Source organism: Leptonotus elevatus, chromosome 18, assembly GCF_054856555.1.
Source record: "Leptonotus elevatus isolate MCC_2025b chromosome 18, RoL_Lele_1.0, whole genome shotgun sequence".
Classification (NCBI taxonomy): domain Eukaryota; kingdom Metazoa; phylum Chordata; class Actinopteri; order Syngnathiformes; family Syngnathidae; genus Leptonotus; species Leptonotus elevatus.
Window position 1 is genome coordinate 1,445,500 of NC_141256.1, and position 22,500 is coordinate 1,467,999.

The 22,500-nt window shown below is 41.7% G+C and overlaps 1 protein-coding gene across 4 annotated transcripts in view; it reads right to left on the bottom strand.

The window, feature by feature from the left end:
- map3k7 (mitogen-activated protein kinase kinase kinase 7) overlaps positions 1 to 22,500 on the bottom strand; it is a 102,224-nt gene that overhangs the window by 47,023 nt on the left and 32,701 nt on the right. For all 4 annotated transcript variants that reach the window (XM_086060641.1, XM_086060642.1, XM_086060640.1 and 1 more), the window contains one exon: positions 18,632 to 18,677. In XM_086060641.1, the coding sequence (XP_085916767.1) occupies positions 18,632 to 18,677 (46 nt within the window). The remainder of the gene's footprint in view (positions 1 to 18,631; positions 18,678 to 22,500) is intronic.

Genomic DNA, 22,500 nt, shown 5'->3' on the forward strand with positions numbered 1-22,500 from the left:
ACGTAATGTTAAACAAATAAAAACAGATACAATGATTTACAAATTATGTTTAAGCTATATTTACCGGTAATTGAATACACTACAAAGACAAGATATTTAAAAGTGTCTTGGCCAGTTCAAAAAGGTAATCCTAAAGCTTTTTCTACATCATGCATGATCCATCACTGCCCAGATGAATACAAAGAGCCTTGACTTTTTTACTCCGACAGTGCCTATTAGCTTGTATCTTCCTTCAGCGTGGTGTGTTTAGAGCGAACAGCATCATTGTTTCTTGAGGGAGGAGAGGGGTGGAGTATTGGAGGGTGGTGTCATGCTCATTCCTGTGGACATTGTGGACAGTGTGTTAGCGTACAACAAGATTGGGATGGAAAGAGAAAAAAAATAAACAAAACAAGAGGCCGACTTCGAGCACAGCCAAAACTTCACCTCAGATGCCAAGAAAACTGAAAAAAAAAATATTCGAGTGCATGTACTCTCACGCACACCATGCACGAGCTTGACACAAAGGTTTCAGTTATACTTTAGGCCATAGAGTGTCATGAGTTTAAAAAAGTGGCAAACTCCACAAGGCTCCTTTAGTGTTGAAACTGATAAACTTTGTTTTTAGCAAATAATTATTAACTTAGAAGTGGCAAACTCCACAAGGCTCCTTTAATGTTGAAACAGAAACGTTAGTGTTTTTAGCAAATAATTATTAACTTAGAATTGTATGGCATTTCAAAAAAGCCTGGGCAGGTGGAAAAAAGACAGAGAAAGTTCATCAAACACCTGTTTGGAACTTAACACAGGTTAACAGGCTAATTGGGAACTGGTGTGTGCCATAATTGGGGATAAAAGGAACTTCCCTGAATTGCTAAGTCATTCACAAGCAAAAATCGGGCGAGGTTCACCTCTTTATGAACAAGTGTGAGAGAAAATAGTCTAACAATGTTCCTCAACATACATTTGAATGGAATTTTGGGATTTCATCATCTACGGTCCATAATATCAAAAGGTTCAGGAAATTTGGAGAAATCACTGCATGTAAGTAGCAAGGCCGAAAACCAACGTTGAATGCCCAAGACCTTTGATCCCACAGGCGTCACTGCATTAAAAACTGACATGAATGTCGTGCCGTCACTCTCGAATCTTTTTAAAAATAATTATCCTATCGATTATACGACAAAAAAAAAAACTTTTTTTTTTAAATCCATAAATATTGGACGTAAATTGAATGAATACAAGTACTCGTAATTTATTATCTTCTATAAATATACAGGGAGTCCTCAAGTTACGACGAAGTTCCGTTCCTACGCTGGTGATGTAACCCGAATTTCGACTTAAGTCGTATTTTCCTGTTAAAGTCAATATTTACATCAAAATACTTTGTATAGTAATTTCCCCAAAAATTTATTTGCGCGACCCGGGAAGAGCCGGAAACAATATTTCGTGTTTCCACACGAAGATTCATTGCTGACGGATGGCAGAGCGAAGCTAATACAAACTTAAACGTGAAATGTGACGCGCCTGATTGCGAGCCGACCTGCTGATGGGCATCCGTTGCTGGAGGTAACAACAACACAACTTTAAATAACTTTAAAATGGCGTGATTACTGTGGGAAATTAACGAAAAAGAAGGTGCTATGGATGAGGCACGGGCGCCGTAAAGTCGAAATGACGTAGGTCGTGTACGATGTAACTCGAGGACTCCCTTTATTCACTCAATCAATCAATCAACCAATATCTATTTGTATAGCACTTTACATACAAAAAAATGCAACTCAAAGTGCTTTACTTAGTTTAAAAACAAATCCCCTCATTCATTAAACACCAACAAAATCAGCCTATACTAAACGGTTAGCAATCCCGATTAGGATTAGCGCACTAGCGATTACCACTTAAGGTAAACAATAACTACCATTTATTCACACATACATCATTATATCTACATTACACATATAATAGTGTCTTAAAAGTCACTTACAGATGGCGCTTCAACAATGGGGGTTATGCGCCAACCGCTTCCGCATTAGGGAAAAAATAATGGATTACTTCCAGCGCTTCACTTAGCCTCAGCAGTAAATATCAGAGACCTGGAAAATGGCACTTTTAAAAATTTTTTTTTTTTTTACACAAGAACGCTTACGGGACTTGCCAAAAATGACCGTGTTGGATGTCCAACAACTGAGCAGCACTAATGGGGTTCCGTTAGTGCCAAAAATATGTTGTCATGCCTAACTATAGTGTCAATGTCTACTGGGCGTGTGACTATCTTATAAGCAACGTGTTCATGCAACGTGTCGTTGCCACGTGTATATGTAACGTGTCTGTGCTAACTAAGTGTCATTGCTACGTGTCGTTGCAACTTGTCATTCCTCAACTTCTCTCTCTCAGCCATTCATCACTCCATCCATCTTTCCTTCCGTCAATTAAAAAAATGCATCGTTTTAATAATGGCAACACATATTGGCAATACAATATATTTTTTCTCCCCATGAGTGAAAATGTAATTGACAGCTCTAGTACATGCTCAAACGATTACATTTTTAATCAGATTAATTAATAATTAATAATTAATAAACCATGATTAATCACTTAATTAAAAAGGCTTTTTAATCAACATTTTTTGTAGTACCTTTATATAATACATTTTATTTGTAACACACTTTACATCGACAGGATATCTCAAAATGCTACAATAATAAAAATGTTAAAACAAGAAAATCTAGGTTAAAGTCGAAGAAACAATTTTAGAAATTAAAATGTCTTTTAATAAGAAAGGTTTTAAGTTAATTTGTAAAACTATCGATATTCGAATCTGTGTTCATTATTTCTCCATTTAATGTTATGAGGATGTCTTCAACATTTTTTGGGATCATCTGTGATCAAAATTAAGAGTGTGATTAATCTGCGTTAATACAGGATTAATGCAATTATTTTTTGGGATTAATCAATGAGCTAACGTTTTGACAGCATTAGTATGTACATAATTTTATAGACACGTTGCACATACACGTAGCAACGACACTTAACACAGAAAAGTTGAATATACAAGTAGCAACGACATGTTGCATATACACGTTGCATACAATAGACGTATGTCATGTCACACGCCCAGTAGATACTATCGATTCATACGATAGTACGATGTATCGATACGATAGTATCATTACATTACATTAAAAAAAAATATGTGATGACATATTTTTGGCAGTAAAGGATAAGTTAATGAGTATTTGCTAAAAACAATACAGTTGATCAGTTTGAACATTAAATAACTTGTCTTTGTTGTGCATTCAATTAAATATGTGACTGGCAATGGCAAAAGGGTCCTAATAAGTTAATAAGTATTTGCTAAAAAACAAAGTTGATCAGTTTGAACATTAAATATCTTGTATTTGTAGTGCATTCAATTAAATATGTGACCTTCAAAAAATAAAAATTCTGATATTCATATACCTGTGGTCCCTTCACTACTTCGCGGTTCATTTATTGCAGATTCACTCTCTCACAGATTTTTATTAGGGTTGAGTAAATAAAAACACCTCTTTCTTTCATTCAACACAAAATGACATTTTTAAACAAAAAAAAGAATATTTAGTAAATTAAGAAACATGTACCATAAGTTTACTTTTTTTTGGGACATTTTTCTTCTTATAATTCTTCTTAGGAAGTCAGTGTTCCATCACTGGTGAGCTATTTTTTAGAACAGACCACAGCTGTTACTCGTACAAGCTGCAACCTACACAGTAACCCCGGGATTATACCGCATGCGTGTGCGTGTGCGTTGCAGATCCGCTCCGCTCCAGCAGCGGAGTCGTTTCCAATTCTATCAGCTTGTTCAAATTACACAGGCTGTGTATGCGCTGCGGATCGACTGCGGACCAGCTCCATCGTGCCGAAGCCCGCCGGACAAACTAGACCTATTTTCAATTTTTGCCGGACAACGCATCCGTCGGCATCCATCAAATGGCAAAGTAGCACAGAACACACCGAGCGGGACAGGAAGACCAACGCAGTTTCAAAATAAAAAATTCCGGTTACTTTTCAGAATAAAATACTCACCAGATCCTATTTCGCAATCATGTCAGCAAAACATCCTAATGCTTAATGCTTTAATTCACTGTTTAAACACCAGTGAACATGGACAAGGAGAGATTTATAATGGAGGTAGAAAGCCACAAAATTATACATGACACGGCACATCTTTTTTATAAGAACAACCTAAAAAAGGATGCTGCATGGAACGTCATAGCAGAAGCTATGGGAATGGACGGTGAGTTCAATCAAAAGAAGTCCACCTCTCTTTCTGCTTCTCTGTTGAGCACAGACTTTCTGTGTGTTTGTCGTTTGTTTTAATGCCACATTATCGCACGCGATCATGCGAGACCGCAACTGTGCGCAGCTGGTGAGTTCTGTCCATAAAATTGACGTGTTCGGAGCACTCAGTCAAGACTGAGTAGAGCAGATCCGCAACGCACATGTATGCGGTGTAATTCCGGGGTAAGGCCAATGTGTGCGTCAGAATCATCCGAGATTTAGTAAGTTTGACCTCTCAAAGATAAAATCAGCCTCAACTTTGAGTATCTCATTGAGCTTACAACTCATTTTCTGAGGCATCATCAGACAAAGTTTGGTTCTTGTGTAAGTGAGGTCATATTACTCCCAGTTAACCCCAAACGTTTAAAGAACGTCCATATTTGGTTATCTAAAGGTTAGTTAGAACCAAACCAAAGAAACGTTTTTAGAATGTTGTTATTTATCTAGCACAGCATTATTACTTATTAATTTTATTAACAGAAAATGTGCTTATAATATGTAGAAATAATAGATATCGCAGTTTTAGCATTAGCCTTATAATTTTGTTAGATAATTGGAGAGTACAGAAAACGAGCGTCACCTGGTGCTGTATGGCTGCCAGAGCTGACATTCAGTGCAGTGGTATAGCATGCAGCTTTCATACCGGTGCACAGCTTACGAGTGGGTAAGTAAAGTTTGTGGGGAAGGTAAATAAAAAAGAGACAGTTTAGAGAACGTTACAAAAACTTGCCATTGCAACTACGGAGCCACCAAAAAGGAACCAAACTGTAACCAACCTAACCTCTGGGGAACGCTACATGCATTCTGGGAACCAAAAATTGTTGGCTGGGCTGCAGTGGAAAATTTGATTTAATAATTTTGTGTTCATTAAAAGAATATTTGCCATTTGGTGTGGTCTGTGACAAGTAACTTTACATTTAGCTTCTTTTTTTTTTGCCAATCCGAAAAACGATTCGATTGATACGCAACTCAAATCCGTGATCCGATCCGAAACATGACTTTTGTGATCCGTTGCACATCTAGCTAGGACTGTCCACAAATTATATATATTAGGGTGAAATATGTGCCACAAATCACCATATATCAAGTATTTTATTATTATTATGATTGCAGTAGTAATTGGCAGTGGTATAACAAATAATGATATCTGTCATTATGGAGTGAGACATTTGTGTGACATAAGTGTGGCGGCCGTGGCTCAGGGGGTAGGGTGGAGCTAGTCGTCCAGTAACCGGAAGGTCCGCTGTTTGATTCAAACTGGCAGCCACGCTTCTGTCAGTCTGTACCAGGGCAGCTGGCACTGTACATAATTTACTACCACCACTACCGCGCTAGCATGAGTTAAAATGAAGCAGATTTGCTTCGTTTAATTTCAACAACATACAGTCACCAATCTTCAGGTTTGGAATCAGGAACTAACTACCGCTGCCGATGATATTGAAGGGTATTACTTATCATGCATGTGCAGAAGGTATATGGTAGTTGACGTCGCAGGCAGCTTTTTGCAGTGTGTCATTTTTCCAGCCCAACATGCCGACTGTAGCGACTCCAAGCTTCCTTTTCGCTTCATAGAGAGAGACGGTGGGTCCTGTACTTGCTGACGCGCAATGTCAGCTTGTCAAAAGAGGCACGAGTCTTGAATGCTATTTGTTTAGTTTAATCAGCCTTTCACGATCACACACAACTTGAATGGTGGAGCAATGCCATGCGGATCAACATTTCATGCGCCATTGTGTCATGCGGTCAACAAATAATATGGCTACCCAGCTCGACTCAATCTACTACCGGGAAGCGCGTCTATTTGAAGCTCCCGGCATTCATCGCCTGTCATGTGACCCCAACACCCACGCATCACAGCAACCACCCACCCACACACACACCACGTGACATAAGCTATGGCGTCTACACACCAGCCCCTTAATTATTACTTAATAATTACAGATAGCAATGTCAACAACAAATAATAGACGAGAAGCAGCAATAATAATACAAAAAATAATCCAAAAGCACGCCAATCAGTGTAACGAATAATGATAGTCTATTGGATCTTTCTTCACATTCAAGATGTCGTCGAGTAAAGTATCAAAACAAATCCAAGTACAAAAAAGAAAGAAAATCAAAAGTAATCCACAATCGAGTTCTTTAACTCTTTGACTGCCAACCATTTTCAGCATTTTGATTGCCAGCTGATTTAGAGCATTTTGACTGATCTTTCAAGGTCCACAGAAATTTTTGTGTTTGGACTATGGAAACACAGATACTACCAAATGAAAGATTGAACTCTCATCTTTCATCAGAAAAAAAAGTTTGTTTCTACCTTACTCAATTTTTCAGTAATCAACAATAGAAAATAGGTTAGTTTCACCCAAATGCTCTGTTTTGGACCACAATACGTAGAAATCAAGCTTTTTGTGAAACGATATTATTTCATGCACTCTAGTGAATTTGACACCTTTTTTTTTTCCATGAATGATGCCACAAACTCCTAAACAGTGCTTTACTTCTGTAAAACACGACCACCAACAATGAAAACGTGTTTTTTGATAGCTAAATAAGTTTATTTACATTCAACAGTGTAACAATTTGGCAAACTATTTACAAATGTGTGCAACTGTGCATGTGGTACTATTTACAATTGTGTGGATGTTTCAACTACACAGTTTTTCTTTTTGTGTGGTATATTGTGTAACACTCCCCGTGCAAGGGGACGCAGCAGGATTTGCACCACAGATTAGTTTCGCGTGCAGACCCTACACTTTCTTGCCGGCCTTTTTTTCCGGGGAGTAGCAGGTATGTACTGCAGTGTGTGTTTGACCATGTTGTCATCAAGTCTACTCTCAGGATCATGATACGGTGACCTGCTGTTACGTCTGGCTTCCCCATGTCCTTCAGTTCCTATACCGTGGTAAGAGATGTTCTGATCCATCTTATCCACTCCATTCATGATGGCATTGTAGTCCAGAACCAGTGTCTTCTCCGTGATCAAACTGTACCCACTCCTCCGATGAATATGCATTGGACTCAGGGTGCTCTTCATCGTCCGATTGAACGTCCGACTGTGCAGAAGTGCTCGGTTGTGCACCACGTTTTCCGGCGTTAGCATCGCTAGCCGGTGAGGCTTTACGACGTGATCGAAGCCGCCGCGTCAACGCTTCCAACTTCGGCGTCAACCTCTGAGTCACCTTCATCATCATCAATGTGCTCTTTAGCAATGGTCGATGTTTTTCGTCTTTGAAAAAAATGCTCAAGCGTGAGCTGCTTGCAACCGGTCGCCATTTTCGCTTCCTCAGCCATTCTCCCCTCAACACCCTAGCTCCACCTCACGTCTTCTACTACTGACTCCTACCCGATCTTGTCCAAAGAGAGTCATCGCTGCCATCTAGTGCCCATAAATAGTCATTAGACTAACTCGATCTGCTTGATACTTTGAGCACAGCTGGCCAAGGCTTTCCTCCACCCGTTTCCATTAAAAAACATAGTTAACGTCTTTTAACGTTTTTGGCGGCACTTATTTGGATTTTACTAAACGTTATTAAACGTTTTTGGCGGTCAAAGAGTTAAGTGTCCATAAGGTCCAAAGACTATTAACGACAGCCCTTCTTTAGTCAGCCTGAGTGCATTAATAAAAGAGGCAGTATCCAGTGATGGTGCGATCGCCAAATGGATTGCTCTGATTGCCAGGCAGGTAAAAATCACTCCATATCTCTTAACCGCACTCCTTCTGCTCTTTACTTGAAAGGGCCCGAAGTAATCTGCACCAACAAAGTGAATGGTGGTTCATCAGGCACGACTCTTTCAAGTCAGCCATCTACTGGTGAACAGGCACAGCATTTAGGCGGCGACACTTGGATAGCACCTTCCGTATAGCTGTCGTTACAACCAAGTTATCCAGTATCTTTCTCTCAACTTCGACAACATGTAGTTGCGACCACCATGTCCCACTTGTTGATGTATGTGTCGAAGGAGAAGCTCTGAAACACGAAGATCCTTTGACAAAATCACAGGATGCTTCACCTCCATTGGCATAGATCTGCTGAGTCGACCACCAACCCTGAGAACTCCATCTTGAAGTTGTCGGCAGAGCTTTCGAATATGATTGGACATCTTAATTGGATTACGTTTCTCGAAATTGGCTACCTCCTCAGGGAATCGTTTCCGCTGGGAGTATTTGACAATAGCCAGCTCAGCCTGGTCCAACTCCTCCACCGTGAGACTCTTGGCTATAGTGCTCCTTTCAAACTTGGTCATCTCCTCTCCCTGTTGCTTCCTGAGGAGGTCTGACTGTCCCACAGTCAGAAGTAATTGTCTCCTCTTCTTAGCGCAGGACAAAAGCCAGTCTTTTATTCTCAGGATCCAAGCCACGGATCTCTTTATACGTGTCCAGGAGGAAAAACATTGGAGCAGGTACAAAACCGACTCTTCATTTGCCTGTATTAGACTAACTATGGCCGCTTTCTTGACCTCAGGATCTTCAGGGGAAAGTTGACTGTTTTGTGAACTGAAAGGCCACTGCCACTCATTCTCAGGCTTTAACAGGAAGTGGGGCCTTGAAAGCGACGTTGGATGTTTGACAAAGGCCTCAACTTTCACCCCTCTGGAGGCAATGTCTACTGGATTGTTTGCAGTGTCGACATACCTCACTGTGTGGTACAAGAAGCCTTGAGGATTTGTGGGACCCGGTTAGCCACAAATACTTTATAACGTGAGGTCTTGTTTCTGATGTACTTGAGGACGGGTTCACTGTCCGTCCAAAATAGAGAATCCACAAGGTCCATCAGCAGTTCCTTTCTCCAGAGTACATCTATGCGGCTGGCCATAGTTGCAGCTATTAGCTTCATCCTGGGAATAGTTACAGGTTTTAGCGGAGCAACTCGAGATTTCCCAATGATAAAAGCACAGTGTACGTCAGAGTTCTTGTTCTTTGACACCAGATAGGTAACTGTTACGTATCCATGCTTGCTAGCATCACATTTCAGGCACCTCTTAATCTTAACGTGTCCAGCATATAGAGTTCCTGTGTTAGTTTCAACCATGCCCTGGCAACTGATACGGGTACGGTTTTGTCCCAGCCCATTTCTCTCCTGCACAAGTCTCTCAGGATTTTTTGGGCTGTCAAAATCACAGGGCTCAACATTCCAAAAGGATCATAAATGGAGGCTATGGTGGATAGCATTCCTCTTCTGGTCAGCAGGCTGTCCTTAAGCTCAACCTTGAACCAAAATGAGTCCGATTGAATAGACCATTCAAGTCCAAGCACTCTTTCCACAGGCAGAGCGTCTAATTCCATGTCCAGCTCAGCTGCTCAATCCCTTTCGCTCAGTGTCACAGGGATGGTTTCCAAAAAACTTGTTTTATTGCTCATCCATTTTGTGAGAGAAAATCCCCCCCTTGGAGCATAAGGAGACCAGTTTCCAATGTAATGACGCAGCTTTTTCCTCTGTAGATACGTAAACAAGGCAGTCATCAACTTAAAAACAGTGACGTATCTTGTGTACAGTTTGCTGACTATAATGATGCCCATAGTCATCTGCACACTTTCGGAGGGCATAGTTGGCACAACTGGGAGATGATGTGGCTCCAAATATATGCACTCTCATTCGGTACTCAACAGGTTGCTCCTCCAAATTTCCATCTTGCCACCAGAGGAATTTGAGCAAATCTTGTGTCATCAGGGGTTACTCTTACTTGGTGAAACATGGACTCAATCTCAGCCATTAGCACCACAGGTTCCTTTCTGAAGCGGGTCACCATGCCGATCAAGGAACTTGTTAAATCAGGGCCTTGGAGAAGTTGCACGTTCAGTGACGTTCCTTGGTAACTTGTTTCACAGTCAAACACAACCCTCTGTTTTGCTTTGGTGGGATGGTAGACCCTGTGGTGTGGAATATACCACATCTTTCCATCAGCACGGTTCAGGTCCTCTTCAGGCACCTTCTCAGCATAGCCTTTAACAAAAATAATGTTCATAAAGGTGACATAGTCGTCGTAGAATGTTGTGTTCTTCTGAAGCATCTGTTTGAGATGTTGTAAAGGTTGCTCCACAATTTTTCTGTTATCAGGCATGCAGATGGTATTTTATTTTAATGCGAGGCTGAGCTGGTAGTGGCCATTTACATCTTTTACAGTGCTGTTCACTGATTCCAGAAAACGCTGATCTTACTTGACATGGAAGGTTGGTCATCCAAAGCGTTCTCGGGGAAGTCATTCTTGAATTGTTGTTGCCAAAGTTCCTCAAGTGTCACAACAGAGATCCTGTTGACAGCAACTTGTGGTTGTTTACTGTCTCTTTTATTGCTCCTCGAGGTCCATTCACTGTCCATCCCAGTATAGTCCTTGTGGCAAACGGTCCTCCATCTACACTAGACACCACTTCCAATGGCTCCAGGGCTCTTGGGACATTAGTTCCAATCAGGAGCTCAATTCTTGCATCGATTTGCGGTAGGTGAATGTGTTTTAGATGAGGCCATTTTTGAATATCCCTTTTTGTGGGAATATTTATTTTGTACACTGGCATGGATTCCTGTGTGTAAACTTTGGGCAACTCAACAAATTCGTCCCCGTGTAATGCAGCCACCTCCAATCCCAACACTGTATTGCTGCTCACAATTGCTTGCTCACCCATAGTGCGTAAAAGAATGCGCCCTTTCCTGCCTGTAAGTTGCAATTATTCCATCAGGATTTCTGTGCAAAACACCGCTGTGCTCCCTTGATCCAGAAAAGCATAAGTGGTGACAATTTTGCATCCATTTTTTGATTTCACCTGCACAGGCACGGTTGGCAGCTTACAGTCTTGCTCTCCAGCCCCTGTAAGACCACTTGACACCAACCTACGCCTTTATTTTAACATGCTCTGACTTCTTCTCTCTGTGGAGTAAAGTCAGGTGTTTCAGGCTACACTTTGAAGAGGAAATCCTTTTGCGACAATGCTTACTATTGTGTCCTACAGACATACAGCCAAAGCAAATGCCATTTTCCTTTAAGAATTACATTTTCTTCTCATGTGCCATTCTACCCAACAGTACACACGAGACTAGTGTGTGTCCTACACCACAGAAAATGCATGTATAAATTTCTGGCGTTTTGATTTTTTTAACTGTCTTCACAGGCTGAGTTTTTTTTATCAACAGGCAACTTTTTATGATGTTTAGCATATTTGAAGGCATGTCCAAATCATGGAAATATTGTACATCTTCCATAACGTTACAGCATCCTCTCAGAAATAAACTGTAGTCTTGTAGTTCCTTCACATCTTCTGGTTTTATTGCAGGCCATGAAAGTGCTTTATTCATGTACCTTTTGTTCATTACTGAACTGCTCTTTCAGTAACGTTTTGGCTTTTGGATATCTGTAGTCTGGGTCTATGTATTGACAGCTCCTCACAAGTTGTTTTGCATGTCCTTTAGTCTGCTGTTCCAAATAGTGCATTACTGAACTGCTCTTTCAGTAACGTTTTGGCTTTTGGATATCTGTAGTCTGGGTCTATGTATTGACAGCTCCTCACAAGTTGTTTTGCATGTCCTTTAGTCTGCTGTTCCAAATAGTGCATAGACGATCTGAATTATTTGTTGTGTTTTGTTCCACTCCATTTTCAAATGCCTTCATAAACGTGTGATATTGCAATGGTTCTCCATCAAATACTGGGATCTCTTGCTTTGGTAAAGCTGCGAGACTTTGCTGTTGTATAAGCAGAGTTATTTCATTTTTGCTTCCTCATAATGCCAAGAACATCATAATTTCCCACATTATGTGTATTTGTATTTAAATTTCAGATGGGTTGATAAACTTCGTTGTATGAGGATGTTTTATCCATTACAGTGGGTTGAACTATTTTTGGTTTTCCATCATTGTTTGTTGTTTTCCGTTTCTCACCAGTTGCTGGATGGAATTAATCTGCATTTGCGTTGAGTAGCTGTTGAGACTAGTTTTTTTTTTTTTTTTTCAAATATAAATTCATTCCATCCGAAGCCTTTATTGGGCTTTTCCTGCTTACTGTGCTTTGCGTTTTGAGTACGCTTAATTGTGCCATTTCCTCTTCAATTTCAGTATTTAGTTGTAATTGTTCCTTCCCTTTGCGTAATTGTTGTTCCTCTTCTTCTAGGGCATGTTTCTCATCTAATAGTCTTTGTCTTGTGTCTAAAGCTCTTGCAGATGAAGTTGTAGAGCGCATACTTTGGGAGGTTTCATGGGATCCAACATTGGAAATACTGTCACTTGGTTTTATGTCGTCTTCATTTGCATCACAAACATTTGATGCAGGTTTGTTTGTTTCTGTTTGTTTAACAACTGTTTGTTCCACAATAAACTTTGTCTCATTCTTTTCAGTTCTTTCCTGTTGTTCAATTTCTTGTATCCAGCGTCTTGTTTCATTTTGAAATGTTTGAGTATATTTCATTACACTTGACAACCATTCGACTTGTTTGTCAACCTCATCCTGTAGCAGTAGTGGCAACAATTCATTATCAACACTGTAAGCACATTCACAAAGTGTATTCAATGTCCTCAATACAGTGGAAGCTCGGAGTCTCGGAACTCGTACAATTCGGACTTCAACACAAAAATCTGAGTAAAAAATGCCTCGAAGTTTGAACTCATTTTCAGAGTTCGAACACCCAAGCAAAGCAAGCTAAGCCGAACATACCTTGAAAACGGGTAGCCGAGTGAAGCAGAGCGAAGCCGAATGCTCACATTGCGGTAGTTGAGAAGAGAAATGTTTTCGCCATGGGCCCAAAGAAAGACAACAGTGCCAGTGGCAGCAAAGAAAAACATACAGTGCTACAAACCACAGTGGAATTAGGAAGGAAATTATCGCGCAGTTGTAACTACGTGACTACTTCTGTAAATCCAGGCACGAGGACCCCCCTTGGCTGTTCAACAACGTGCCTGACGTTAAACAACGCACGCAAAGACCGCTTAGTAGTCTAACAATATGCCCAATGTAAAATACACAAACTAAGCACTGAACTAAAGCAAGCATTAGAATATAATGTATCATCCACTAATACCATTACACCACAGCAAAAAAAATAAGGTATTTTTTATTATGGGACTGCTGCGTAGCAAAGCAGGCACATATTACTATCCTAGAAAATCGGGTTTATTATGGGACAGCTACGTTGCAAAGCAATAGCAGAGCTACTGCTTGCGAAGCAAAGCAGGCACATATTACTATCCTAGAAAATCGGGTTTATTATTTCTGATAAATTTTATTGTTTATTATTCCACGGATTTTTCCGCAAAAATGCGGCCCGTACCGTAGAACGCACCGGCACAAATGAGGTATCAAACGATGCGGCTCGATCTGATTCGCTGTGGCATTACTTTTCTTGGAATTCTGAGTTACCAAGGTACTTTATTTGTGATTTTTTTTCCCCTTTCCCATTCATTCTAATGGGACTTATTTTTTTGGGGGGGGGGGGGGGGAATTGCGTCGCCATGGTAACTCGGAATTCCAAGAAAAGTAATGCTGCAGCGAGTCAGATCGAGCCGCATCGTTTGATACATCATTTGTGCCGGTGCGTTCTACGGTGCTTTGTTAGCTATACTGCCTGCTCTCTCACTTCTGCATAGCCTCAGCCAATCATCTATCTCACCATTGAGCTCAACTCACCCCCTTTTTTTCTATGTGTACTCAAGGCTTGGCCTATGTACGACTACTACTATTGCAAATACTATTACTACTACTACTACCTTGGAAATATGATTAGGTACGCCCAGGATTCTGGCCAATTAATTAGGTACGCCCAGGATTCTCGCCACTACGCTCGCGCAGGGCGGCGGCCATCTTGGCCAATTGATTAGGTACGCCCAGGATTCTTGCCACTCCGCTCGCCCTGGGCGGGGGCTATCTTGGCCAATTGATTAGGTACGCCCAGGAGTCTTGCCACTCCGCTCGCCCTGGGCGGGGGCCATCTTGGCCAATTGATTAGGTAAGCCCAGGATTCTCTAAACCCCCACCCACCCGCGGTGGCGGCTATCTTGGCCAATTGATTAGGTACACCCAGGATTCTCACCACTCCGCTCGCCCAGGGCGGCGGCCATCTTGGCCAATTGGATAGGTACGCCCAGGATTCTCACCACTACGCTATGGCGGCGGCCATCTTGGCCAATTGATTAGGTACGCCCCTCGCACACACAGGGCGGAGGCCATCTTAGCCATTTGACTACTACTACTACTACATGTACTACTGCTTCTACTACAAGTACTAGTACTACTACTACTACTACTACTACTACTACAAGTACTTGCTACTACTAAAAGTCCTACTACTACTACTATTGCTAAAAGTACTACATGCGTCTTTCCACCTTGCAAGAGTCAGCAGTCCCATGAAAAATTTCCGCGGAAATTTTTCTAGTTATATTATCTTCCACGGATTTTTCTGCAAAAATGTGGCCCATACGAGTAGAACGCACCGGCACAAATGAGGTATCAAACGATGCGGCTCGATCTGACTCGCTGCGGCATTACTTTTCTTGGAATTCCGAGTTACCATGGCGACGCAATTCCCAAACCCCCCCGAAAAATGGAAAACGGAAAAACTAAATCAAGCACCTTTTTCCAAGCCACGCTACGCGCGCATATGTTAACCGACCGATATAATTTTTTGCTCATTTTGTTGCAATTTTTCCTATCTTTAGCTCAGTGTTGAAATTCAAGGAGTGAGCGAAATGGAGAAAAACAGCCTTTTAACATTGGTGTGTATTGTGTCTGCTCGAGTGGAGCAATCAACGTCAGAGTGAAGAGAGAAAAAAAAATATTTCGAAAAATCTTACTTCAACTCGTCACTGTGGCCACAGTATCTTTGCTCACTAAACATCAAATTTGCAAATTTTTTAGTCACAAGGGTCTTCTTTCAGACAAACCAACTTTTGTTTGGCAAAGGTGTCATTTAGTACCTTGTATATCACTTTAAGCGAGGAGAAGTCAGACTTCGGCCATGTTCTCCATGTTATTTTTTCGCCTTTTTCTCTTCATTTTTAAAAAATCACAAGTTTTCAACCTGCTCTAATTTGGTCATTTTTCATCTGATTAAAAAAAATTAGAACATGCTCGCGTTCCCCAAACCCTTGCCGTTCTAACGAGCCATTTCTGGAATCTGCATCTTGAACCGTTAAGTCGTGAGAGGCTTTTGTTCGAGGTGTGTTGTTTCTCATACAAATCAGTTGAATGTGTGTGCGTGATGTGTCCAACAAGTTAAAATTAAATGTGTGTGCGTGAATGTTTCTTAAAGCGACAGTAAGACACTTTTAGTTTATGTTGATTATGGTTAACTTCCACATTTCTTGACCGATTCCAATCGTTTCAATTTTAAACTGTTCAGCTCATTTAAATAAATAAAAAATACATTTTCAAAAAAAAGCACATTATTTTTTTGTTTTTAAATGCAATGGAATAGACTGCTATTTAATTAGTGCTTTCTTTTAGCTATACTGCCTGGTCTCTCACTTCTGCATAGCAACTGCCTCAGCCAATCATCTCTCTCACTGTTGAGCTCAACTCACCCCCGTTTTTTCTATGTGTACTCAAGGCTTGGCCTATGTACGACCACTACTATTGCAAATACTATTACTACTACTACTACCTTGGACATATGATTAGGTACGCCCAGGATTCTGGCTAATTGATTAGGTACGCCCAGGATTCTCGTCACTCCGCCCACCCAAGGCGGCGGACATATTGACCAATTGATTAGGTACGCCTAGGATTCTCGCGACTCCGCTCGCCCAGGGCGGCGGTCATCTTGGCCAATTGATTAGGTACGCCCAGGATTTTCGCCACTTCGCCTACCCAGGGCGGCGGCCATCTTGGCCAATTGATTAGGTACACCCAGGATTCTCGCCACTCTACTCGCCCAGGGCGGCGGCCATCTTGGCCAATTGATTAGGTATGCCAAAGACTCTCTCCCCCTCGCGCCATCTTGGCCAATTGATTAGTTACACCCAGGATTCTCGCCCAGGACGGCGGCTATCTTGGCCAATTGATTATGTACGCCCAGGATTTTCGCCACTTTGCCCACCCAGGGCGGCGGCTATCTTGGCCAATTGATTAGGTACACCCAGGATTCTCGCCACTACGCTCGCCCAGGGCGGCGGCCATCTTGGCCAATTGATTAGGTACGCCCAGGATTCTCACCACTCCGCTCGCCCAGGGCGGCAGCCATCTTGGTCAATTGATTAGGTACACCAAGGATTCTCGCCACTCCGCTCGCCCAGGGCGGCGGCCATCTTGGCCAATTGATTAGGTCCGCCAAAGACTCTCGCCCACCTGGGTTGGCGGCCATCTTGGCCAATTGATTAGGTACGCCCAGGATTCTCGCCACTCCACTTGCCCAGGGCAGCGGCCATCTTGGCCAATTGATTAGGTACGCCCAGGATTCTCGCCACACCACTTGCCCAGGGCAGCGGCCATCTTGGCCAATTGATTGGGTATGCCCAGGATTCTGGCCACCATGCCCGCCCAGGGCAGCGGACATCTTGGCTAAATGTTTAAATACACCCAGGATTCTCGCCACTTCGCCCATCCAGGGCGGCGGCCATCTTGGCCAATTGATTAGGTACGCCCAGGATTCTCGCCGCTCCGCTCTCCCAGGGCGGCGGCCATCTTGGCCAATTGATTAGGTATGCCCAGGATTCTCGCCCCCTCGCACACACAGGGCGGAGGCCATCTTTGCCATTTGACTACTACTAAAATTACTACAACTACAAGTACTACTATTACTACTACTACAAGTACGACTACTACTACAAGTACTGCTGCTTCTATTACAAGTACTACTGCTTCTACTACTACAAGTACTTGCTACTACTAAAAGTCCTACTACTACTACTATTGCTTAAAGTACTACATGCGTCTTTCCACCTTGCAAGAGTCAGCAGTCCCATTCAAAATTTCTGCGGAAATTTTTTCTAGTTGTTTAATACTGTACAGGGTGTAAATGTAAAAAGCATAAATATAAATTAAAATGGAGCTTGGCAATGGATTAATTGCATTTACATTATTTCCTATGTTTCGGGGGTTGAACAATTTGGACTTTGAACACTTCGCAGGAACAAATTATGTTCAAACTCCGAGGTACCACAAATTATTTTATGTGGAATGAATTTTCCTTTTGACTCATGAGCTCTTTTATGTCTGGTATCAATCCTTTGATTTTATTTACCAATCCTTTGCTTTTTGCAATGTTTCCAACTTGTACACCAATGACTTTTAAGTGAGTTGGCTTTCTCTCTTTTTTCCCCGTTTCCACTATTTGTTTGACTCATTTTGTCCTCCTTTTTATTCAGCTTTCCAAAAAATGCGTCAAATGAATGCACAGTGTATTTCATTCCAACAAAACTGCAGTCATTATCATCATCATCACTATCGATACCAGTCAACTCCTTTGAAACTCCAATTGCATCGCATTATTTAATCCACAACAGAGGACTTCATTTTAAGCGCGCGTATGGCAAGCACATGGACAACTTTATCCGATGAGCATTTATTCATTCATCTACTCTCCAGCAGGAAGAAACTCAAACATTGCATGCGTACAACTCTGATTCCTTATCCACAGGCAAACAAGAAGCAGGTGGCTTACCTGTTCTTCTCAAAGTAGCGTTTGGTTGTGGTGCGGTGCTCCGCATGAGCGGCGTGACTGCGTAACACGCGGTCACACTTACTTTGCGATTTCCAGGCTCATTCGTGGCTTGATTTCGAGCGATGGCTTTCCTTAAATGCCAGTTTTTTTGTTGACAAAAACGTAGCGACTCTAAGCTTCCTTGTCGCTTCCGAGAGAGAGACGGTGGTTACTGTACTTGCTGACGCGCTGTGTCGCAGTGTCGGCTAGTCAAAAGAGGCACGAGTCTTGAATGCTCTTTGTTTAGTTTAATCAGCCTTTCACGATCACACACAAGTTGAATGGTGGAGCAATGCCATGCGGATCAACATTTCCTTTCGCCATTGTGTCATGTGGTTAACAAAAAATACGGCTACCCAGCCCGACTCAATCACACGTACTACCGGGAAGCGCGTCCATTTGAAGCTCCCGGCATTCATCACCGGTCATGTGACCCCAACACCCACGCATGACGGCAACCACACACACAACACGTGACATGCTATGGCGCCAACACCAACGTTTAGGCCAACAACAGTCAATCAAAGGTCGGTCACATTGGCTGACGTCAGATTAGTGTATTGATGTGGATCAATCAACTTGTAAACAGTCACTGAGACAACTAATCAGGGATAATTTTCCTTTGTAGGCAGGCTGTGCTTAGTGTACAAAACTCACATTAAAACAACTGTGGATTGTACTCACTTGACAGTATTGTTCTACTGTGAACTCACCATTGTACAGTGATCCTCCTTCAGCATATTCCATTACAAGACAGACCTAAAAGGAAGTGTCATCATATTACAATTGCTAATATGGCATTATTTAATCATATGCTAGTACAAGCAATATGTTATCACAAGTAGGCATGGGCCGGTATCAGATTCTGACATTGTTGAGCAAAAATATCACAGTTTTCATGGTTTCACTGTATTGCAATTGCAGGTCTAAAATGCAATCTTTAGAAAAGGTTGGATAATTCAAAATATTTTCCCCATTATTTAACACAATCTATTTTATATTTATTTATATAGAGTACTGTATGTGTTTCGATACGTAAACGTGTATACTATATTTCTTTCTGTAAAACACTTAAAAGGGGTACACCCTGAACTGGTCACAAGCCAATCGTAGGCACACAGACGAAGAACCATTTACACACACAATCACACCTACGGGCAATATGGAGTGGTCAATCGGCCTGCCATGCATGTTTTTGAAATGCGGGAGGAAACCGGAGTACCCAAAGTAAACCCACGCAGGCACGAAGAGAACATGCAAACTTCACACAGGAAGGCCAGAGTCTGAATTGAACCCTACACGAGGCAGACATGCTAATCAATGCGCCACTGTGCCCCAATTCAGAAGATATGGAGTCTAAATTGACGTATCGCACAGCAAAGTTAGACTTAAAGGAAAACCGCAGCCGTGGTGGCTAATTTTTCACTCATAAACTCCCTTTACGTATTTTTTCCCATCAGAAAAATTATATTAGCTTGCATTTTCAATTTCATCTATTTGTTTTGGAGAAATCAGTAAATAACTCGTAAAAAAAAGCTCCTTCGTAATAGCCAGTAAAGCCACGCCCCCCTCCCTCTTCCCATGACTTGGTACACGTCACAGCCGGGACCGGACATAATTCTATGCGTTCAAATTCATTGTACAGATATACTGCTAATAATGGCCAAAAACAGCTGGACAAAAGGACATTTCTACTTATTCCCACTTCAACCTCTGAAGCCTTTATAAGCTTCGCCGTGTCTGAATAATAATAGAATGGGGAAATGAGCACCTTACATGCAGTTTCTCTCATGCCAGATTTACTTTCTGTAATAAGCCCCCGAGATATGAACACAATGCGTTCCGAGCGGCTTTTTGTAAGCTGAATTGTTCACGTCATTATGTTAAATTTTAGTCAAAAGGGTTAACTTGACTTATTTTTTCCCCCACGCCCACCTCCATCTTGCACTGTACTAGTCATATAAAACGTGTTAAATCACTACTGAGTTTTAAGGGGGGTTAATGTTAGTGCTGATTTTATTTTTTCATAGAGACCTTTCATAAAAATGATTCTCAATCAAACGTCTCTTTAAAGTTACTTACTTATACATGTGAATAACAGCTGAATTTTATTTCATCACTACAGCAAAAGCAGGTGCACAGAATGCTTTAACTGGTTTTGAACTGGTCTACATGCAAGTTAAGTTTATAAATCTTTTTTTATATATAGTTAAAGCTATCTATGTATGTACAGTACTGGATAAGTAGCAATTAGGGCTGTCAAAACTAAAGCGTTACTTTGGAGATGAATTGAAATTCTTTTAAGCGTTAAAAAAATTAACTCAGGTGCGGGGGTTGGGGGCCGTTGGGGTGCCTGGCGGGCCTGCAGTGCCCCGTCCTGCTGCGTTGGGTCGGGGGCGCGGGCCGTGTTGGGGTGGGGGGCGCTCCTGGGTTTGCTCTCCGACCGGTGGCCCTGGTGGGGCCCGGGGGTCGTCCTTTGGCGCTGCCGCGGCCTGGGGGGCCCTGAGGTGTTGCGCTTGCTCTGTCCTGGCAGGGGTCGACGGCTCCCCTCTTTGGTGGAGATTTTCATGCATGCCAGATCCACCACACCAGCATCTATCGAAACTCAGACACAATCTGCTTCCTCCTCAGGTCATTGAATCGGTGGAGGCTGGTGTCTGTGGATCTCACTCGGCTTCGTCTGTCCTTCCTTCCTTTCCTCAGTCTCTCCTTCGGTCTCTTGAGGTCTCCCTGATTTTTTTTTTTTTTTTTTTTTTGGATTTGTTGGAATTTAGATGTTTCTGGGGTTGGGGAAGAATTCTGGTGGGTGGCCCGGTGGGTGGTGTCTGGTGGTCGGTGCTGGATTTCACCTTCCTTGGTTTTCTTTGGTCCCCTCGGGTCTCCTGACGGCGGTGTTCGGTTTAGGTGAACGGTATGGGATTTTTTCTAATAGGTTTTTGGTGAGCTAACAAATACACGCACGCACATACACATACACATTTTTATATATATATATATATATATATATATATATATATATATATATATATATGTATATATATATATGTATATATATATATATATATATATATATATATATATATATATATATATATATATATATATATATATATATATATATATATATATATATAAATATATATAAATATATATATATATATATATGTATATATATATATATATATATATATATATATATATATATATATATATATATATATATATATATATATATATATAGTAACTCTTTGACTGTCAGACGTTTTCAGAAAAGGGATGCTGTCAGTGCCAGCCGATTTAAGCATTTTGACTGATCTTTCAAGGTCCACAGAAAATGTTCTGTTTGGACTATGGAAACACACATACTACCAAATGAAAGATTGAACTCTCATCTTTCATTAGACAAAAAAGTTTGTTTCTACCTTATTCCGTTCTGTAGTAATCAACAATAGAAAATGGTTAGTTTCATCCGAATGCGCTTATTTTGGACCAAAATACGGAGAAATCAAGCTTTTAGTGAAACGATATTATTTCATGCACTCTAGTGAATTTTACACTTCTTTTTGTCCATGAATGATGCCACAAACACCTAAATAGTGCTTTACTTCTATAAAACACTACCACCAAGAATGAAAAAGTGTTTTTTGATGACAAAATACGTTTATTTACATTCAACAGTGAAACAATTTGACAACAATTTGGCAAACTATTTACAAATGTGTGCAACTGTGGTGCTATTTACAATTATGTGGATGTTTCAACGACAGTTTTTCTTTTTGTGAAACACTCCCCTGCGTGCAAGGAGACGCAACATGATTTGCACAACAGATTAGTTTCACTGCGATTGCCTCTTCGCGTGCAGAAGCTACACTTTCTTGCAGGCCGTTTTTTCCGGGGAATAGCAAGTATATACTGCAGTGTGTGTTGCCATAAAGTCTAATATCAGGATCATGTTCCGGTTACGTTACGGTGGTGTTACGTCTGGCTTCCTCATGTCCTTCAGTTGCTATACCGGGCGGTAAGAGATGTTCTGATCCATCTTATCCACTCCATTCATGGTGGCATCGTAGTCCAGAACCAGTGTCTTCTCCGTGATCAGACTGTACACGCTCCTCCGATGAATATGCATTGGACTCGGGGTACTCTTCATTGTCCGATCGAATGTCCGCTTGTGCAGCTCCGGCGTTAGCAGCGCTAGCCGGTGAGGCTTTATGACGTGAGAATAAAGGCCGCGTCCAACTGTGGCGTCAACCTCGGGATTCACCATCATCATCATCATCAATGTGCATTGGTCGATGCTTTTCGACAACTCTCCATCGCCCGATCGAATCTCCGCTTGTGCAGAAGTACCCGGTCGGTTGTGCTGCGCGTTTTCCGGCGTTAGCAGCGCTAGCCGGTGAGGCTTACTACGTGATCATAACGGTCGCGTCAAGGCTTCCAACTTTGGCGTCAAGCTCGGAGTCATCATCATCGTCGACATCAATGCGCTTTTTAGTATTGATCGATGCTTTCCGTCTTTGAAAAAAATGCTCAAGCGTGAGCTGCTTGCAACCGGTCGCCATTGTTGCTTCATCAGCCATTG